This window comes from Eumetopias jubatus, unplaced genomic scaffold, assembly GCF_037043125.1.
Source record: "Eumetopias jubatus isolate StellerSeaLion01/CBP00866 unplaced genomic scaffold, mEumJub1_p1.0 scaffold_3, whole genome shotgun sequence".
Classification (NCBI taxonomy): Eukaryota; Metazoa; Chordata; class Mammalia; order Carnivora; family Otariidae; genus Eumetopias; species Eumetopias jubatus.
Window position 1 is genome coordinate 34,772,753 of NW_028274809.1, and position 20,464 is coordinate 34,793,216.

The following is a 20,464-nucleotide window of genomic DNA, read 5'->3' on the forward strand; positions in this document are numbered from 1 at the left end:
AGATGTGGGTGGAGGTACAGATATTGGTAGTGACAGAGTTTACTGGATGCAAGACTGGGAGGACATGGTGGTTAGGCTGATTTAAAGGTGGTGGGGAAGCTCAGGGACAAATGCAGAGTGAAATCATGTGAAAGTGCATGCCAAAATGGAATCATAAATGAATTAACTCTTCTTTGTGGGTTCTTCTACCTCCCAAATATTCCACAATGTGTATATGTTACCACGTGAGCAGAAATCAAAGATATTACTCAAAGGTAAAAAGGAAAAAAAAATCCTTTATTGGTCAGTTACTACTATTTACAGGTACTCAGTCCACAAAACTCATCAAGTTATTCCAACTGTAGAGTTGCACAAGTATTTCCAGGCATCTTACAGAATCATTTAAAATGAGACCAAATGAGGGTTTTGAGTTTCACAGTGCATGTCCTTTGTTTCAAGAAATGCCTCCTTTAAAACACACATGTATTTGTATTTGTTGCGTCTGCATCTGTGTTAACAAACCCCGAGACCACCTCTGGGATTCAGAGGTGGGAGGACTGGGCATCTGGTGGACAAAAAGGCAGGCAAGACTAATCTTGAATATCTTTTTGTATTCTCTTTGAGCAACGTAAAGATATTACTTATTCAAAAATAGATTTAAAAAGTAAAAATTCATATAATTTAAAAATTTTAAAAGAGGAAAAATTCTCTTAAAAATTCATATCTGCAAAAGTTATGTTACAAAGTGGTTGTTTATGCTGGCAAATCAGTCTTTCTTCAAACAAGGAATTTCTCCTAGTACTTTTTAAAAAGGGTTCCATTTTCAGGAATTTGGCTGCTGTTTAAAGATACAAATGTGTCCTTACCACACATGCGATATTCTTACCCGGTCCTTAAAGGCAAACTGCAGACTTTAGAGAAGAGCCAGACCCTACCAGAAACAAAGTTAAATAACTTGTCACAAGCAACATGTACTTCACGGGAAGATAGTGACAATTGTTTGGCAAAGCCGGAGATACACACAATTGCAAATCCTGCACTAAGAGCTGTAAGACTTGCGTAAGCCATTTGACCCTGAAGGCTGGAGCACGGGTTCCCTAGCCACTGTCCTTCCAAGCTCCCAAATCCATGATTTTGGGTGTAGTGTGAGTTCCCTCCGCTGAGTTCAGCAGGGGCTGAGGGATGATGGACTAGGAGCCTGTCATGACTTAAGAGGATGGACTGGAGCAGGTTTCAGGTAGATTAACTGCTGGTACCTGACAACAGGTCTGAGGACCTCTAGCCCTGAACCCTAATCCGGGCTACATTAAAAAGTTCAATATAAAGTTCATCACTCCCGTGGGCACCAGGATGTGGACACAAAAGTTGCTTGTCAACGCTCAAATACAAAGAGATCATGCAGAAGAGCCAGGATCCACCTCTATTAATAGAAGATTATCACCAAAAAGAAATTGAGGCATTTCAAACGGAAGGTGGAAGACTCATACACCCTGAGAATAAATCCATAAACATCCAAGGACCCAAGAATTCCAGGTTAAGAACAACATGACTAAATCATTCAGAAAGTATCGGTCCTGGAAGATTTTAGGATTCAAATATGGCACAGAAGTTATCTACCAAATGAGGTCAGCTTCTCATTTGGTCTACCTCAGTGGAGACAGGATCACTGATAAAGAGCTGCTCTTCAGTGGCATTCCCCATAGTGTTATACTGGTCAATGGCTGTTCTGATGGATCAGTAACCACACCGTATCACCATAATGCAGGTCTGCATTACCTGAGCACTGGCTACGGGGAACCCTGGCAATATCAAACCTGCCCACGCGCATGGCGAGGCCCTGCAGCAGAGATCAGGAGGATGCTCCGGTGACTAGCATCTCTAATAACAGTTATACCAGTAGTATCATTCTTAAACAACTAACATTTGCATAATATTCTATAAACTGTTTCCTCATCCTTCATTGTTTTGGTAGAAGCTAAACTTTCAAGAAAAAAAAAGCAGAAAAGAAAGAAAAAATTAACCATAGCTCTTGTAGGTTGAGCACAACTACGCAAAATATACAGAGACCTCACTCAATCTGCACACTTCTTTCATAAATGTCTGGGCTGACGATGGCCACTGCCAAATACCTGGGACCAAATCACCTCTAGTGTTTTGCTCTCAATTCCCATACACACACACACACACACACACACACACACACACAACACACACACACAAGGGACAAGTGTGTACACATTCCGTTTAGGAGAAATGATTGAAGGATGGGTGTGTTCTTGGTGTCCGCATAGGTCCATGACTTAGAGTCATCAACGTCTAGTGACTCCAGTGCTTGCTGGAGAAGTCTAAAAAGAAAGCTCGTGGGCTCGTTTCCTGATTCCAGAATTTAATCTTGCATAAGCACTAAGCTCCAGCACAAGGGCAATATGGACTAGACCCACAGGACCGGGGCACTTCAGCATCGAACCCCAGAGGCTGCTGCTGAAGGAGAGCTCCTTAGCGGTGTTTTGTCCAACTGGACTCAGAGCCAAGAGTTGGCCTGTTACTGCTGGGGACACTGTGATCAGTGAGGGAAGAACCAGCGCTTCACTCAGAGGACACCGGTGGGGATTGCTAGGGTTGATCTGCGGCTAAAACTCAGCTGGAATTAGATGCAAAGGAACTCAAACGCTGCTGTTTCCATTGAGGTTACTGCCAGAGGCATCTGCCACCTAATGGTCTTACAGGACCTCGCAACAACTGGAGTTAAATGGAGAGATATATATTTATTATGATATACATATATTATACATTCCCCTAAATCCTTATCTTTAATAGGTCATTTTTCTCTACTTCATAGATAAGGCTCGAAAAACTAGCTTGATTTAGTGTCTCAGAGCAAGGGAGTCACAAGGCCAAACGGAAACCTACGGCTTCCCTCTCCAGATTCTTTGCTTTTTTGTTTTGAATCACACCATCCTTCACTCCCAGAGAAGGCTTTTATGAAATGGCCAAAAGCTGTGTATATTCAATTGGGCAAAGACTGTAATCACCAGCGGTTAGCTTTGACTTGTATAAACACTGGTTTTGGAAGATGATTCTGACATATCTATTAGACTCCTTTCCTTGGTCAAGCTACATTCAAATCCACATAATGACTAGCTCCATCTACATAATTACTATTATAAAAAAACTTCTTATGAGTAGTTCTCATAGCAAATACACCATAAATTAATGCAACTTTCACATGAATAACTGCAAAATCAGGCATCACTGAGAGTTATTTTTCTTCCTTCCCTGACATCTTTCATGAACATCTGCATACCCGCCCCACTATGTCCATGATATTCCAGTTCACTCAAGTGGGAAATAAAATCCTATAAACAGTAACCATCTGGGGGACTGTAGCAAATCACTTTGCCTCCTGGGGCCTCAACTTCTTCATCTGGAAATAAAGGCCTTAAGGAGAGGACTTTCAACCTCCCTCCTGCAGGAGCTGGAAAAAAAAAAAAAAAAAACTCCTCTTGAAATTGAAAAAAAAAGTTCACATAAATAAAGATATTCAAAGCCTTAATGTAAGAAGTATCAAGTCTTCCAGACAGAACCACACACCCCCAAGGCACAGCCAAACAACTCTCTGACTAAGGAGAGAACAGCATCCCCTGTGAACAGCCTCAGACTCTCAGGCTGCCTCCCTCCTCCATCCTTTGGGCCAGAGGAACAGAGAGGGGCTGCTGACCGTAGTCAGCACAGCACAGCTGTCGGGAGAACCCCTGGCCAAGAGAGACATGCTATAGTGCAGACTCAGTCCTGCTTCAAGCCTCATAGGAAGTCAGCACCACCCATCTGTGTGTTTTCAGACGACTGCGACAATAAATTCCCTTCTTTGCTTTAGTTGGCTTGACGTGGGTGTTCAGTTATCAGCAGCTTCTGAAAGGGTCTCACAAACATGGATTTAATCTCAGGCTGTAAAGTCTCTGCTCCCAGAGTTGCTGAGTGTGTCTCTCTTCATTCAGACTACCAGCATCCTAGAGCCGAACCTGTTCCCGACCCAAGAGAAACAGTTCCTGCAGGAATACCTTCCTTACACTAAAGCAGGAAAAGAGCATCGTATAGACCAAATTTTCACCTAGGTAGATATGCAGGAGAGGAGCCTTAGGAAGGGGAGAGCAGAGAAGGTCAAGGAACCATGCGTGATCTCTACCATTATCCAATGTCCAGAACAAGGCCACGCAGAGGGGATGCAGAATGGTAACAAGGGGTGGTCAGGTAGAGAGGAAATCGAAGCTCAACTGAGGCTAAGTACAGTGGTTCTTAAAGCTCAAAGGAATCTTAAAATGTTTGTGGTTCCACCCTTTACCTCACGGATGCACAAACCAAGGCCAACTGCTTTTTCCCAGGGCATACAAACAAAACCAAGACCACAACCCAAAGCTTCAAGAAAGAAAGTGTTGAAACATTCAGACTTGTCAAAAAGAACAAGGGGAAAAAAAAGAATTTGCCGCATCAAAAAATAGGGTATTTCCAATAATTAGAATGACATATGCAGGCCAGCTCACCATCTATCATTGATTCCTGTGATGGGTGGGAGACTGGAATAGATGACCAAAGCCTCCTTTCAAGTCCAAGAGTCAATGAGAACTCTCTACTATTAAAGTTTTTCCTGTGGCACAGGGAATACTAGCTTTTTCCGTAGTGTGAAAGCGGGCTGGGGCATTTGTTTCTTTGTTCCTTCTCTGTCTGCTTGTTGACTCACATCATTGTTGACAGCAGTGAGGATGGATAAGATATCTTCATTTCTGCAGGCAGATAAGAAAAAATATTTTCACTCAGGAGACAGAAATCACATCATAGAAAGGTCATAGGAAGAAACCCTAAAACATGTGGCTTCTTCCTAGTTGAATAGGCCAAGATGCTAACTGGAATCCTGCCAAATATAAAGAAATGCTTATTTCAAAGTTGAAAAAAGAAATGCTAAATTATATATGAAGTTTTTCAGTTCTACATTTTGTGTTTAAGAACACTGTAACAGTCACATGTTGCATTTTAATAAGATTTCATTTATTTGAGAGAGAGAGAGCATGAGCAGGGGGAAGGCCAGAGGCAGAGGCAGAAGCAGACTCCTCCCTGAGCAGGGAGCTGATGTGGGGCTCAATCCCAGGACCCCGGGATCATGACCTGAACGGAAGGTAGATGCTTAACCAACTGAGCCACCCAGGTGCCCTTTTTTTCTTTTTGTTAGGCAATCTACACCCGACGTGGGGCTTGAACTCATGAACCTGAGATCAAGTCTCATGCTCTTCTGACTGAGCCAGCCCGGTGCCTCACACATTGCATTTTAAGGCACTTGGTCCACAAAGGAAGTTTGCATATAATTATATATTTTTTTCCATGTTTCTCCTCCAAGCTGGTGGATATAGACAGACAGATAGATGATACATGCATAGATAAATTGGATGGATGGATGGATGGATGGATGGATGGATGGATGATAGATAGGTAGGGGATAAAGACAGAAAGGGACCCTACTATTAAGAATGCCCTCTCTCACGTTCTGCATGGAGCACTGGGTGTTATGCACAAACAATGAATCATGGAACACTGCACCAAAAACTAATGATGTAATATATGGTGATTAACATAACAATAAAAAATTAAAAAAAAAAAAAAAGAATGCCCTCTCTATTCTTGGTTTGAGGAGGGATGCAAAGGTAAACATGACGCAGTTCCTGAGCTTAAACACTTCAGATGCAGACATGAAGCACATACCAAGTATGGTATATACACAAAATCCATAATGCAAGGCAGAATGTGATCAACACCATATAAAAAGTGGACAAATCCTGTGTGGCGGCGCCTGGGTGGCTCAGTCAGTTAAGTGTCTGCCTCTGGCTCAGGTCATGATCCCGGAGTCCTGGGATCAAGCGCCACATCGGGCTCCTTGCTCAGGGGGGAGCCTGCTTAGATTTCTCTCTCCGTCTCCCCTGCCCCTCCCCCTGCTCGTGCTCTCTCTCACTCACTCACTCTCTCACTCTCTCAAATAAATAAATAAAATCTTAAAAAAAAAACAAGCGGACAAAGTCCACTGCAAGTTCAGAGGAAGAAGAGCACTTTCCTTCTGGGAGAAGACAACTCCACAGAGGAGGTTGGCTTTTGAGCCTGGGCTTGCAGGATATGTACCATTTCCCAAAATGTTCCAGGGGTGGGCAATTCATATCCTTGGAAGCAAAGCACAGGCTCTGGAGATAGACCTCGGGTGTGAATCATGGCTCTGTCACTCACTGTGCGGCCACAGACACAGTGGCTGACTTCACCCTAAATTCACTGAGCCTCAGTGTTCTCAGCTGTAAAATAAGGACTCTAGGAGTGCCCATTTTAGGGGCTGCATGAGATGTAAAGGAGGTGATTTATGTAAAGCACAGAGAACGCTGACCGTAACACTCCACTGACCATCAATTTTAGTATCATTAGTATTACTACTACTTACCCTCATCATGACTGCTATTTTCAGGTGGGAATGCAGGCCCTGCCTGGTTCTTAGTCCTTGTGTCGTGTCTCATACCAGCCGGGCCCCCCGCCCCTGGCTCTCCCTGCGGCTACTCCTTCCGGTCATTCAGTCTCACTTGCAATATCACCTCTACCAAGAAGCCCTGGTCAAGGAGCTCCCCACCCCATTCTCTATATTATCTTCTTTGCTTTCTTCACAGCAGGTATCCCTTCCTGAAATTATCTTATTATTTTAAATATTCACTTACATTTTTTTTAAAGATTTATTTACTTGAGAGAGAGAGAAGAAGGGGCAGAGGGGGAGAGAGACTCTTAAGCAGACTCCCCACTGAGCGTGGAGTCTGAAATGGGGCTCAATCCCATGACCCTGAAATCACGACCTGAGCTGAAACCAAGAGTCGGATGCTTAACCAACCGTACCACCCAGGCGCCCCTCACTTCCTTACATTTTCATTACCTCCTTTCCTCTCACTGCACAATAAGCTCCATGAAGAGATTCTGTCTCTCCTGTTCACAACTGTACCCCGAGTTCCTAGCTCAGTACCCAGTACAGTAGGCACATAGTAAGACCTTGATAAATACTGCCTTGTCCCTGAAGTCATACAACACTGGTCTTCGATGGCTACGGTGGGGATGGAGGGATTAGCGAAGAAGAGGGAAAAGCTAAAGTTGAGTCAAGACCCCAATTGTGAGTTTCCAATTCTGAATCCCCAGAAGATCATGGTGACCATTCCTAGAAATGGGGATTCAGGAGCAGGAGTCTGCTGGAGAGGGCTAAGCCGATGAATTCAGGACTAGGCATACTGAATGCGAGCTCTAAGGGCAACCCAAGGTGGGATGTCTGGCATGCTGCAAGAAATATATGGGACTGACCTGAAGAAGGAGATCCACTCAGTCAGTCATTAGTTGGTCCAGAAAATATTTATGGAGCTCAACAGCAGAGAAGGTACTGTGTCAGGTATGAGGATATAAAGCTGAATGAAACAACTCTGCTCTCTAAAAATTCAGAGATTAATGGACCAGAGATAGCAATCTGGGAGACATTTTCATGGAGAAAGTGGCTTCCAGGGATAGCTTAAGCTGCCAAGAGCTATAGAGAGCCAAGAATCGGGTCTGGGACTAAACCATGGTGAAGGCCCATTTCCAGAGTAGCAGGTAAGCAGCAGGTGACAGATCCAGAAGGAAAGTTGTCAGAGCAGTGGTAGATCAAAGGTATTATAATGCCAAAGGCAACACACAGGCACTCGGCAAGTATGAGTCACTGACAAACGAACAAATAAAAGACCCTCCTGCCTTTACTCATACTGTTCCCTCTGCCCAGCATGCCTTTCATCCCAATTATTTACCCAACATCTATCTGCCATCTCTAGAAGCTTTCCCTGATCCTTCAAATCTGGGTGAGGTACTAGTTCTATGTGTTCCCATAACACCTATGCTTTACAATGTGCATTGGCCACAGGGGATGCTCTTCCCCCCATCTATTTTTTCTATCCCTCTAGACTATGAGCAACTTGAGGGCAGAGACTGTGGGTTTTTTTCAATTTCTGTATCTTCTCTTCCAGTTATATGCTGGTGCTCAATACAGGTTTGTTGGATGGACAGATGTTTGGATGGATGGATGGATGATGGATGAATGGATGGACAGAGGGATAAATAGATGGACAGACGATGAATGGATGATGGATGAGTGGATCGATGGATGGGTGCATGGGTGGGTGTGTGAACAGACAGACGAACACGTAGACAGATGGATGGACAAAGAGGCAGGTGGATGAAACAACTCAAAACTCTCACCTTGGGACCAAGCTCTTCAGATGATTACACAGAGACTGAATATACCAGCTGCCTTTCTCCACATGCCGAAAGGATACGTAGCCAGGGACCGTGGCCAGGCCAAGAAGGAAATCCGCCTCGTCGGGAATACTGTCCTGAAGGGAAGGGGGTACACGCTCAGGATTTACAGCATCTGCTTCAATGAAAACAGGAGGTTGTATCTCTTCACCTTGACAGGCCTGGATAAAAAAGAGTTTGGGCTTATGAGCCAGACCAGGGCATTGCTGGGCTGTGAAGTGAGACATGATCTCCTGAATGGGAACAAGGGTCCCATCTGAAGAGTAGACAGCTCCAAATTTCCCATGGGTCAGAACACAGAACACAAAGCAGTCTCCATCAGAATGGCCTGGATGACACTTATATTCCTGCAGAACATTGTCCAGATGTCCTTTGGTCACATTATCATATACACGTACACTGAACCCAAGCCACTCAAACACATGCCTCAAGTGCTCTGTAAAAAAAAAGGAGAGAAAGGGGAAATGATAAAATGAAATGAAATTGAGTGGAATGCAATAAAATGAAGGGATGAAACAATGTAGTTACAAAACTTGCACAGCAAAGAGCCTGAAGCTTGGAGTTTTTTTACTTTCATAACAATAAAATTTTACAACTTACGACCTGCCTTCTTATATATAGTCCCCACCGTGCTATCACAATGGTCCTGAGAGTCGGCAGGAGGCCCAAGTTTCATCCTATTTCACAGATAAGGAAGCCAAGGCCCCAGGACTCTCCCACAGTCACAAACTGGTTAGTGATGGAAACGGAACTCAAATATGGATTTTCTCTAGCGGACGCACCATGCTTTCCCCCAAACCACAGAGTCCTAACTGGTCAGGGACTCTTGTCACTCTTTCAGTAGGTTGGTGACACCCGTGCTATGGTTTAAATGTTTGTATCCCATGAAAACATGCTCAACATCACTCATCATCAGGGAAATACAAATCAAAACCACAATGAGATACTATCTCACAACTGTCAGAATGGCTAAAATGAACAACACAAGGAACAAGCAGTACTGGAGAGGATGTGGAGAACAAGGATCCCTCCTACACTGTTGGTGAGAAGGCAAACTGATGCAGTCACCCTGGAGAACAGTATGGCGGTTCCTCAAAATGTTAAAAATAGAACTACCCTGGGGCACCTGGGTGGCTCAGTCAGTTAAGCATCTGCCTTCGGCTCAGGTCATGATCCCAGGGTCTTGGGATCAAGCCCCACATCGGGCTCCCTGCTCAGCAGGGAGTCTGCTTCTCCCTCTACCCCTCCCCCTGCTCCTGCTCTCTCTAGCTCTCTCTCTCTCTCTCTCTCAAATAAATAAATAAGAACTACCTTATGATCCAGCGATTACACTACCAGGTATTTACCCATAGGATACAAAAATACAGATTCAAATGGATACATGTACGCCAATGTTTATAGCAGCATTATCCACAATAGCCAAACTATGGAGAAAACCCAAATATCCATCAACTGATGAATGGATAATGGAAGATGTGGTATGTGTGTCTGCATACATATATAATGGAATATTCCATATATATATAATATAAAAAAAGGAATGTTATTCAGCCATCAAAAAGAATGTGGATGGAGCTAGAGAGTATAATGCTAAGTGAAATAAGTCAGTCAGAGAAAGACAAATACCATATGATCTCACACGTACGTGGAATTTAAGAAAGAAAACAGATGAACATATGGGAAGGGGGAAAAGAAGAAAAGGAGAGAGGGAAACAAGCCATAAGAGACTCTTAACACTAGAGAACAAACTGAGGGTTGATGGAGGGAGGTGGGCGGGGGATGGGCTAGATGGGAGATGGGTGTTAAGGAGGGCACTTGTTATGATGAGCACAGGGTGGGGTTTGTTTGTTGTTGTTGTTTTAAAGATTTTATTTATTTATTTGAGAGAGAGAGAGAGAGCATGAGAGGGGAGAGGGTCAGAGGGAGAAGCCGACTCCCTGCTAAGCTGGGAGCCTGATGCGAGACTCGATCCTGGGACTCCAGCATCATGACCTGAGCCGAAGGCAGTCACTTAACCGACTGAGCCACCCCAGGCGACCCTGAGCACTGGGTGTTGTATGTAAATGATGAACCACTAAATTCTACTCCAGAAACCAATATTGCACTGTATGTTAACTACCTAAAATTTAAATTAAAAAAAGTTTGTGTCCCCCAGAATTCATATGTTGAAATCCTAACCCCCTAGGTTAGGGTATAAGGAAGTGGGGCCTTTGGGAGGTGATGAGGTCGGGAGGGTACAGCCCACAGGGAGACCCCAGAAAGCTCTCTCGCCCCTTCTGCCAAGTGAGGCTGCAGCACAAAGACTGCCGTCTAGGAAGCGGGCTCTCACCAGCCATCAAAATGTCAGAACCTTGGTCTTGGACTTCCCAGCCTCCAGAACTGTTAGAAATAAGTGTTTGTTGTTTATAAGCCATTGCATTTATGGTATTTCGTTAGAGCAGCCCAGGTAGACTACAACACCAGGGACATACAAGAGGCCAGAAACATTTATGATATCATCCTTACATTTAAATGGAAGATTAAAATTACAGAAAGAAAATGTGAAAATAAAAAAGTGATTTTTTAAGATCCCAACTTGCATGTGATATACTATTCCAGATTTTCTTACCAGCATCTTTATCAGTCCCTGGTCTATCCGACATTGAGGTAAATTTGTGGTTATTGACAACAACACAGTGGCCTCTGTGTTTCCGATCCATCCTGTACACACTTGCCTTCTTGAAAGAAGAAGAGATAGAACCACTTATTAGGGAATTGTCACTTTTAAGAGTTTCATGTTTCTAACCAACCACTCCGTTTATCAGTACCAAAGGCTGAGAGTTCTCCAGATTCTGGTCCTGGTCCAGAATTAAGCACTTAAGTCTAAGGTGGAATGCCAGGTACTGATTAAAATTCAGACTGCAGACTGTCAATTAGCAGTGTCAAATAACAGAATATGTATTTTAACTTTGGTAAATCAAGAGCTTATGCAAAAGTGTCTTGCTTTTTGGATCAGCAAAGTGAAGAAAGCGTAAGTAAGGATCTAATGAGACAACAAATCTATCAAATGCTTATCATTTGGCAGACGGTAAGATCCTGGGGTGATCTGACTCCTCTGAAAACAGAGAAATCTCTTCTGTAGAGATCACAGTGAGAAGTTTAAAATACAAGCAATTTTTTTTTAAAGATTTTATTTATTTATTTGACAGAGACACAGCGAGAGAGGGGACACAAGCAGGGGGAGTGGGAGAGGGAGAAGCAGGCTTCCCAAGGAGCAGGGAGCCCGATGCTGGGCTCGATCCCAGGACCCTGAGATCATGACCTGAGCCGAAGGCAGACGCAATTATTTTTGAGGGCTATCATTAACAGCATGTGATGACAAATAAGCTGAGTTGGCCTCAGTGGGGCCTCTGTGTGGCTAACATGATCTCCTAAAAACACGGTATGTCTTTGATCCGAGCAGAAAAGAGGTCGCTTCGGTCGATGGAAAAGAAAATCCTACCCGGAAATCATTCAAAGGCCCTGTGAGGCTGTGAGGGCAACAGCATGGCCTCCATCATGGCCAAAGGTCAACACACCTCTGAGTGTCTCAGAGAAAGGTGGGAAGGGCAGAGATAATCACAAAGAGAGGAAGAAGAACAATGACAGAAACAAACAGCTCTGAGCCCTCAAAGTCATTAAGGAATGGACCCTCGAGGGAGAAGGCCTGAAGAAACCGTCTAAACCTCTGTGCTGGTTTCAGAAGGTAGAGTGGCAGGAGATGCTCCCAGCATCTCCGCGGAGACCAGGGAAAAAGAAGTTCTCAGACTCTTCCAATATCTGTCCCCAAACATTTAGGTATCCTGACAGAGGATGGGCTGGGAGTCAAGATCCCATGAATCTGCTCCAGGGTTTCTGGCAGAAAGCTTGGGTGGGCTTTAGCAGCATGGATCTGTTACTGGATCCAGAGGGGCTATGCAAACACCATGAAGCAGAAAGAGGGGAGACAAGGGAAACCCAGAGACCCAGTCTGGGCAGGGAGAAAATCAGTCCACAGCCCAGGGATTAAGGTAATCATGTCTTGAGCCCTGGCTAAGGAATGCATTGCTCTGAAGTGTTCTTGCAAACTCCTTGGTTCCTCTAAATAAGAATCCACCCCAGAGATGAAGCCAATGAGGGGTTGTCACATGACAATACAGGAAAATGAAACTTAAAGTTTTCTTCTCCCACACCCCACAAGTTTTCAGTAGAATCCAGTTAGCTCTGCCCTCGTCTCTGAGGCCTGAGTTAATTATTAACCATAGTTAAGGGTCAGTCCTGTGTGCTCAGCTCAGGCTGAGTAAAGCCAGTTTCCCCAGACCATAGAACACGCCAAAAGGGAGCCAAACTGTAGTTGTACAGAGCACCTGTAAATTCCTCCTCACTTTAGGAGAAGGTAATGCTTCAGGGAAGTCATGTCCAAACTTCCAAACCACAGAATTGCAAAACTGAAAGAAACTCTTACTTTTCAGAGAAGTGAAGCCATTGCCTGAGCTCCTGGAGCTACACAGTAATAGAGCTAGGTCTTCGGGGGGGAACCTTGGAGTCACGCTGCTGGGTTCAGATCCCAGCTTCACTCCTTTCTAGTCGTGTGACCCTTTAGGAAAGTACTAGACCTCTTGAGTCTCCACTTCCTCATCATTAAGCAAGGATAACCGTGGTACCCAACTCCAGGTGATTGAAGGATTCAATGAGATAAGCCCTAGAAAGCTCTTAGAACAGGGCCTGGCACCTGACAAGTGCTCAGTAATGGTAACTCTCATTCAAGATTGTATCATGCAATCTCCTACTTAGGCCGAAAGCAGAGATTCCTAGGAAAGCAAAGTGTCTGGACTCTGAAGTTTAAATTTCCAGAAAAAAATAAATAAATAAGGAATGGCCTCTGATAAACTTTACATATCATGGAAAGACTACACCAACAACCTATTCATAAGCCATTCAGCCGTGTAGCAGATTCTGGAATATTTTCCCCGAGGTCATGGTTTTTGGGCAAGGATTCAGGGCACTAAACACACCAGCGACTTCTCTCCCTCTGGCCTCTCTCCCTCCAAAAACTACAAACAGCATCTGGAGCCACACACCAGACATTTCCACAGAGTCAGCATTCCGCTCTGTCATGCTGGCCTGTGGGTTCTAGCCTCACCAGGGCTTCCCATCCCTCCTTCCAGAGGGTGAGCTCATTGGGGGGGGGGGGGGTGGGGAAGGAATTGCCGCATTCCCCAGATGCTATTGCGCAAGGGTTTCAAAGCACAAACCACCCCACCCTTTCCATCCTCCCACAGAAAAGCTTGGTACAATCCATGCCTGAATGGAGGTAAGAAATGAATTCTCGGGATGCCTGGGTGGCTCAGATGGTTAAGCGTCTGCCTTCGGCTCAGGTCATGATCCCAGGGTCCTGGGATCGAGTCCCGCATCGGGCTCCCTGCTAGGCGGGGAGCCTGCTTCTCTCTCTGCCTCTGCCTCTCTCTCTCTCTCTCTCTGACTCATGAATAAATAAATAAAACATTTAAAAAAATATATTTAAAAAAAGAAATGAATTCTCCACTCGTTTGTTAACCTCCCAAGTCACCTCAAATTGCTTGGTGTGTATCAGATGTTTCTATTCCTGCCACACTGATCCAAGTTATGTAAAGTGTATTAGAAACACCTACCACTACTCCTTGAAGGCTGATCTTGCCAGGAACCCTTCTGTTGAGGAAACAGGAAATGAATGAAACGCAGGAAATCCACAGTTCGGATGAGGGCTGAAAAGCTGGACTTGATGCAGAGAAGGACGGATACCTTGTCCCCAGCCACAGAAAAGATCCGCAGGGACTGACAAAAAGAGAATCGACTCTGCTTTCTCAAAGGAGGAGGTTCACAAAGACACAGTGACAAAAATATGATGTATGTCACATGCACAAGGATATTTATTCGCTGCATTATTTGGAATAACTAAAGACTAGAAATAACCCAAATGCCCAGCAATAGAAAGTTTAGGGAAGAGCTGTGGTCCACCCACACGGTGGAGCAGGACACAGAAGACACTGTATACTTCTCCACGAGATACTATTACATGAAGGAAGTAAAGTGAAGAACAGTATTTTAATGGGCTCCCTCTCTTATAATAAAGGGGAGAGATGGTTGGGGTTTTTTTCCCAAAAGTAGCAACAGGATAAATAAATAATAGACTTAAAAAGAAATGGCAATCTATGGGGGAGGGGAAGAGGGGCAGGAATACAATGCAGCCTCCTCTGAGTATACTCCCTTGATAGTTTTGACTTCAGTCCCACATAAACGTTCTAGATCATCAAATACAAAATTGAAACATCACCAAAGGCCCTCATCGTTTGTGCATGATCCTCCCCATTCACTCCGCCCCCAAACCCCTTGCCCTCAGCCTGCAACAGAAAGCCGCACAAGTGTTCTGGGGAGGTGTTAACCCTGCCACTGGCCGTGTGGTGGGCACCCCCAGGAGGCCTGTCTGAGGTGACCGGCAAGTTGCCCCCAAGTCTCTAGGGATGCCTCCCTGCTGGAGCCCTCCGGGCTTCTGGCTGCAAGAGGGAGATTTATCTTCAAGCCCAACCAAAGCTGCACCGCCTCACTCCCAGGCTGCACAATACCAGAATTCCCTGACTCGGAGGGAACAAAAATGCAAAAGAACTTCGCTTTCACTTTCCAAAACACTTCCGGCCATTCTTTCCCCAAGCCGCGTTTTCCTTCCTGCAAAATGCTAGAGCTTCTCTCGGCAACAACCAAGGGCCAAGCAAGCTGTTTACGGGGTTTGTCCAGTTGGTTCTGAAAGCAGCTGAGTGAACTTTCTGGGATTAAGGGCAACACAGATGCCTCCCCAGGTTCTGCCCCAGGTTTTCTTGATTTGTCTCCTTCCTTGTGCTGATAAAATCAGCCAGAACAGGGACGAGAGATCAGCTTTAAGGTCTGCCTGGCTCTTTCTCTGAAAATGTTGCATCTTCTGTTGACACCCCCAATTCTGTGTGTCAGAGAGGAAGGAATGAATGACATGTGGCCTGGCCACATTCAGTCTTCTTTCCACTGTTTACAAATAATAAGGGCCCCAAATAACCTTAAAAGGAAGCTGTTGTTAGGTCTCCTCAATAGAGAGACGTGGCTCTCCTTAAGAAAGTCCTATGCCACACTCAAAAATATTGATTTGGTTTTTAATGTTAAATTCATTAATTAGGGGGTGTGATACCCTCATTAAATGCAATGGTTGGCAGTGCTCTTTTACATAAGAAAACCTGTCAGGTGCAAATGAAACATGATATGATTTACCAAGTTTCATTTTATCCAGGGGCAGGATTGCCTAGATAACTTTTAAGACACCTTTCAACCCCGAGAGTCTAGGAAAAAGTATGTAATGTGAGGTGCTGCCTCCCAGAGCCTCCTACACTCTCAGCACCATGACAGCTTAGCCCCCGTCACCAGGCCATGGCCAGAGTCCAAAGTCCACAAAACAGCTACACTTCAGATACCAAGGTTGAGCCACTCCCCTTACAAACAACTGAATTTCTACAGCAAAGAGCAAAGTCCTGTGTGTGTGTGTGTGTGTGTGTGTGTGTGTGTGTGTGTGTATTTTCTACATGCATGTAAGTGAGCATACACAAAACTAGTTGAAAAAGTGGGTGGGGGGGAAGGATTGAATTTAGTGGGCAAAAAAAAACTTCTGGGGGAGAAAGGAGGGCTCTTACATATAGCAGAATGCTGAGTGCTGACATAAACGTAGAGAAAATACTAGAGTTTGAAAATCATTGCTTTTCTTTTTTAAATAAAAGATTTTATTTATTTGAGAGAGAGAGAGAGAAAGAGAGAGCACAAGCAGGGGGAGCGGCAGGCAGATGAGAGGGAGAAGCAGATTCCCTGCTGGGCAGGGGGCCCGACCAGGGGCTTGATCCCAGGACCCCGGGATCATGACCTGAGCCAAAGCACTGAGCCACCCAGATGCCCCAAATCATTGTTTTGCAACCAACAAGGTAAATATTGAATCACACTAGAATTATCAATGGGTACTCAATCTAGGGGAAGTTCTTAATGCAGAGGGGGATGTTTGTATGGTCTTAAAATGTCTCCCCACCACTTGCTTATTAGTTGCAAGGGAAAAAATAGTAACTATACAAAACTAACTTGTACAGTGAAGAAATCACACAACAACTTGACCAAATAATCAAAATTAGCATCACAAATGGGGGGGCAGGTGGACACTGCTGCCTCCATAAGTAAGGCCCTGAGAAGGGTACATCATTCAGGTAATATTCTGGTGAGAACAGGTAGCTTGACACACATCATAGGCAAACCACACACCAAAAATGAGGAAAATTCTATTTTTTTTTACAAAAGATAATAGTGGAGGTGGCTATATTCTTCAAAACTGTCATAAAGAAAAGTTGTAGAAATGTTTAAGATTAAGGGAGACTAAAGAGACATGACAATACCATAATGATCCCAGATGAATTATGTATTGGAGGGGAAAAAGCTATAAAAGATATTACTGGATCAACAGACAAAATTGAAATGTGGCACCTGAACACAGTGAAAGTATTAAGTAAACTTTCCTGGCATCGATAACTGTACTATAGTTCTGTGAAAAAAAAAATGTCCTTATTCTTAGGAAATACACTGTAAAGTATTCAGCAGTAAAAAGCCATGATGTGTGCAAGCTACTCTCAGAAAGTTCAGAAAAAAATTATGTGTTTACATAAATGGATGATAGAGAAAGAGAAAGTGCGCAGAGGTTAACGCACATGGGGTAAAAGTCAACAGGTAGTGAATCTGGTAAAACAGTATACAGCATTCTTTCAACTTTTCTGTAAGATTGAAATTATTTGCAAATTTAAAGATTAAAAATGGTAAGTGTAAAAATATGAAATCATGAAAGTAGTAAAGAAGCTATCAAAGAATTTTTTTAAGAATAAAAAATAAAACTTCCACAAACAACCCAATTAAAAAATTGGCAAAGGACTTGAATAGACCTTTCTCCAAGAAAGATAATATAAATGGCCAAGAAGTACATGTAAAGATGCTCAACATCACTAATCATTAAGGAAATACAGATCAAAACTACTAGGAGATACTATCACACACCCATTAGGATGGCTACCATTAAAACAAGAAAATGCTATTTCTTTCCACAAGGCTGTGGAGAAACTGGAATTCTTATGCATTACTGGCAGAAATGCAAAATGATGCAGCTGCTGTGAAAAACAGTACGAAGGTTCCTCAAAAAATGAAATAGAGAATTACCACGTGATCCAGCAGTTCCACTTCTATGTACATACACACGAGAATTGAAAGCACGATCTCAAAGAGATATTTGTACGCCCATGTTCATAGCAGCATTATTCACAAGAGCCAAAAGGTGGAAGCAACCCACACGTCCACTGAAGGATAAATGGATAAACAAAATGTGGTAGATACACACAACGAAATATTAGTCAGCCTTAAAAAGGAAGAAAATTCTGACATGGATGAAGCTTGAAGACATTATAGTAAGTGAAATATGCCCGTCACAAAAAGACATATACTGTATGAATCCACTTACATGAGGTAAATAGAGTAGTCAAATTTACAGAGATATAAAGTAGAATGGTGTTCGCCAGGGCTAGGGGGAAGGGGGGATGGGGAGTTATTGTTTAATAGATATAGCGGTTCAGTTTTGCAAGATAGAAAGAGTTCTGGATATTGGTCATGCAACAATATAAATGTACTTATCAGTACTGAATTGTACATTTAAAAATAATTAAGATGGTAAATTTTATGTTTTATTTTACCACAATTAAAAACAAAAAATTTCAAGGCCAAGATAACTTCATTGATACTGACTGATGTTAGCAAAATAGAACTGCCCAAATCTGCTGGGAAGAAACATAAATCCCAGGAAAGAATGTCATATGTGTCTCTCAAGGATCATGATCATGTTGTTAAGAAACAGACTGCAAATCTCCCGGTGTTTCCCCTGTACTCACCTTTCTACTACTGGGCACTACAGGAACCCAAATCTTGTCCTCTGGAAAGGACAGGCTACATAATCTGTGGGGCTCCGTGCAAGATAAAATGTGAGGCCCCTTGTTCAAACATTATTAAGAATTTTGAAACAGTGACTGCTGAGCATTAAAAAAGCATGGGCCATGTGGGGACTACACAGGCTATACGTTCAGGAAGCTGGTCTTGATCAAATCGCATCGATAAGAACAGAACCATTTCACAACAACCCAGTGGTGTCCGGGAGTCAACTCAAACCAACTAGTGAAAGCCATCTGTCAGAGTTTCAGAAATTCTGCAATTGAATTGATGTCATGTTGGTAACATGAAATCAGCATGGTGGGTGATTTACACCAAACACTACACATCAGGGTCTCTCTCTCTTTCTTTTTGGGGTGGGGTGTTGAGGGTGGAGAGAAGAGCTAGTGGTTAAACATTTACTAACACACCAATGAACCTACCGGTAAGGCTGGTAATGCTTCTAACAACTCTTCAATGTCTGAACGGGAAAATGGTTCTTCCTTTCTTTGATGCAATGACTCAGGTTCTCTGTCTACTGGAGGTGTCACTACCTGGGAGGCTGCAAATAGAATCACAGCGTGTGAGACAAAAATCATCATCTGACTAGTAGCGATCCAAGATAACCAATCATCAAAAGAAATTATTTTATAGGGACCTGAAGATTTATAGTGACATTTGCTTAAAGAAGCCTACACATACACCTAGAAAAAAAAATGTGAACTTATAAATTGTTTTTCTTTATCATTACATTCTCATTCCTTTTATTATATTTTATTTCCTTTGTATTTATGTTTTTATTATTCTTATAATTTTATTAGTTCCTCAAAATTACTATATGCTTTATTAAATACTATTTCGGAACTTATGGTATTTTTTTTTCTTAAGATTTCATTTATTTGACAGAGAGAGACACAGCGAGAGAGGGAACACAAGCAGGGGGAGTGGGAGAGGGAGAAGCAGGCTTCCCGCGGAGCAGGGAGCCCGATGCGGGGCTCAATCCCAGGACCCCGGGATCGTGACCTGAGCCGAAGGCAGACGCCTAACGACTGAGCCACCCAGGCACCCTGAGAACTTATGGTATTTAATGTGTCAGATAATGGCCAAGTAGAGATTACAAAAGCATTACCTCAAAAAATAAAACCAGAACTCAGACTATAGCAAAAAAGATAAAGAAAGAAGAAAAGAAGGAAGGGAGGAAGGAAGGAAGAAGGAAAAGAAAAAAAACATTTAAGAAAAAAACATTCAAAAGTGGTGATTAAATAAATATGTTATATATATAAAATGTATTTCTATGGAACCATTAATAACAATGAGCTATGTCTGTATTATGTACACGGGGAAATGTGAGATATATTAGGTGGGACTAAACCAAGTTATAGGATATGATTAGCATGATTTTAGTTAAATATATATTCATCTGGCTATTTACACACACACACACACACACACACACACACACACACACACACACACACAGTCTCTCTATATATACTCCAAACAGCAAACAATGATTATCTCTGGGGAATGGGCTGACAGTAGATAAACTGTATTGTCATTATTTGAATTTTTATTTAATTTTATTCTAATTATGATACATTATTTTTAATAAGAAATTTAAAATACTAAAGCAAACACCAAAGCTAAGAAATTATCTTGGTGGTCCTTAAATAGAGCTTGTGTCCTAATCGGATACAATGAACTTTGTCTTTGGATCACATACACTTGAGGGAAAGTCCAAAATCTGCATACCTACCATCTTTTCAGTTCTTTAGTCCTTCATCCTAAATGGAAGAATTAAGCCCAAGCTCTTAGGACTATACTAAAGTCAATACTGAAATATTAATTGATATCTATGATATAGTAACAAATATATATATTTGATCTCTGCCCTCTTTTTCCTGGCACAGAGCTCCTAAAACTCTTGGAATCTCTGAAATGCAAAGTGTCTCTTGCTAATAAGATGTTAATGATGACTGGTGATTGGGGCTCCTGGGCAGCCTCCAGAGGGGGTTGGGCTGGGAGCCAGAGGAATAAACCTGTGGTCAGAGGACTGGAATTTTCCACCCCACACTCAGACCCCTGGGAAGGGGAGAAGGGCTAGAGGTTGAATTAATGATAATGGCCAACGATTTACTCAGTTGTGCCTACATATGAA

General features: G+C 43.1%; 1 protein-coding gene across 3 annotated transcripts in view; it reads right to left on the minus strand.

Annotated features, from left to right (window-relative positions):
• Positions 1–255: 255 nt before the first annotated feature.
• Positions 256–20,464, minus strand: part of CASP10 (caspase 10) — a 32,704-nt gene continuing 12,495 nt past the window's right edge. The window contains exons 5-9 of one of the 3 annotated variants that reach the window (XR_003612139.2): positions 18,750–18,868; positions 10,925–11,033; positions 8,260–8,752; positions 4,518–4,757; positions 256–3,454 (exon numbers count right to left, since the gene is read on the minus strand). Coding sequence is in view for 2 of the 3 variants with exons in the window: in XM_028122316.2 (XP_027978117.1) it covers positions 4,610–4,757; positions 8,260–8,752; positions 10,925–11,033; positions 18,750–18,868 (869 nt within the window). In the remaining variant the exon portion in view is untranslated. The other 2 variants (XM_028122326.2, XM_028122316.2) reach the window with 2 other exon arrangements.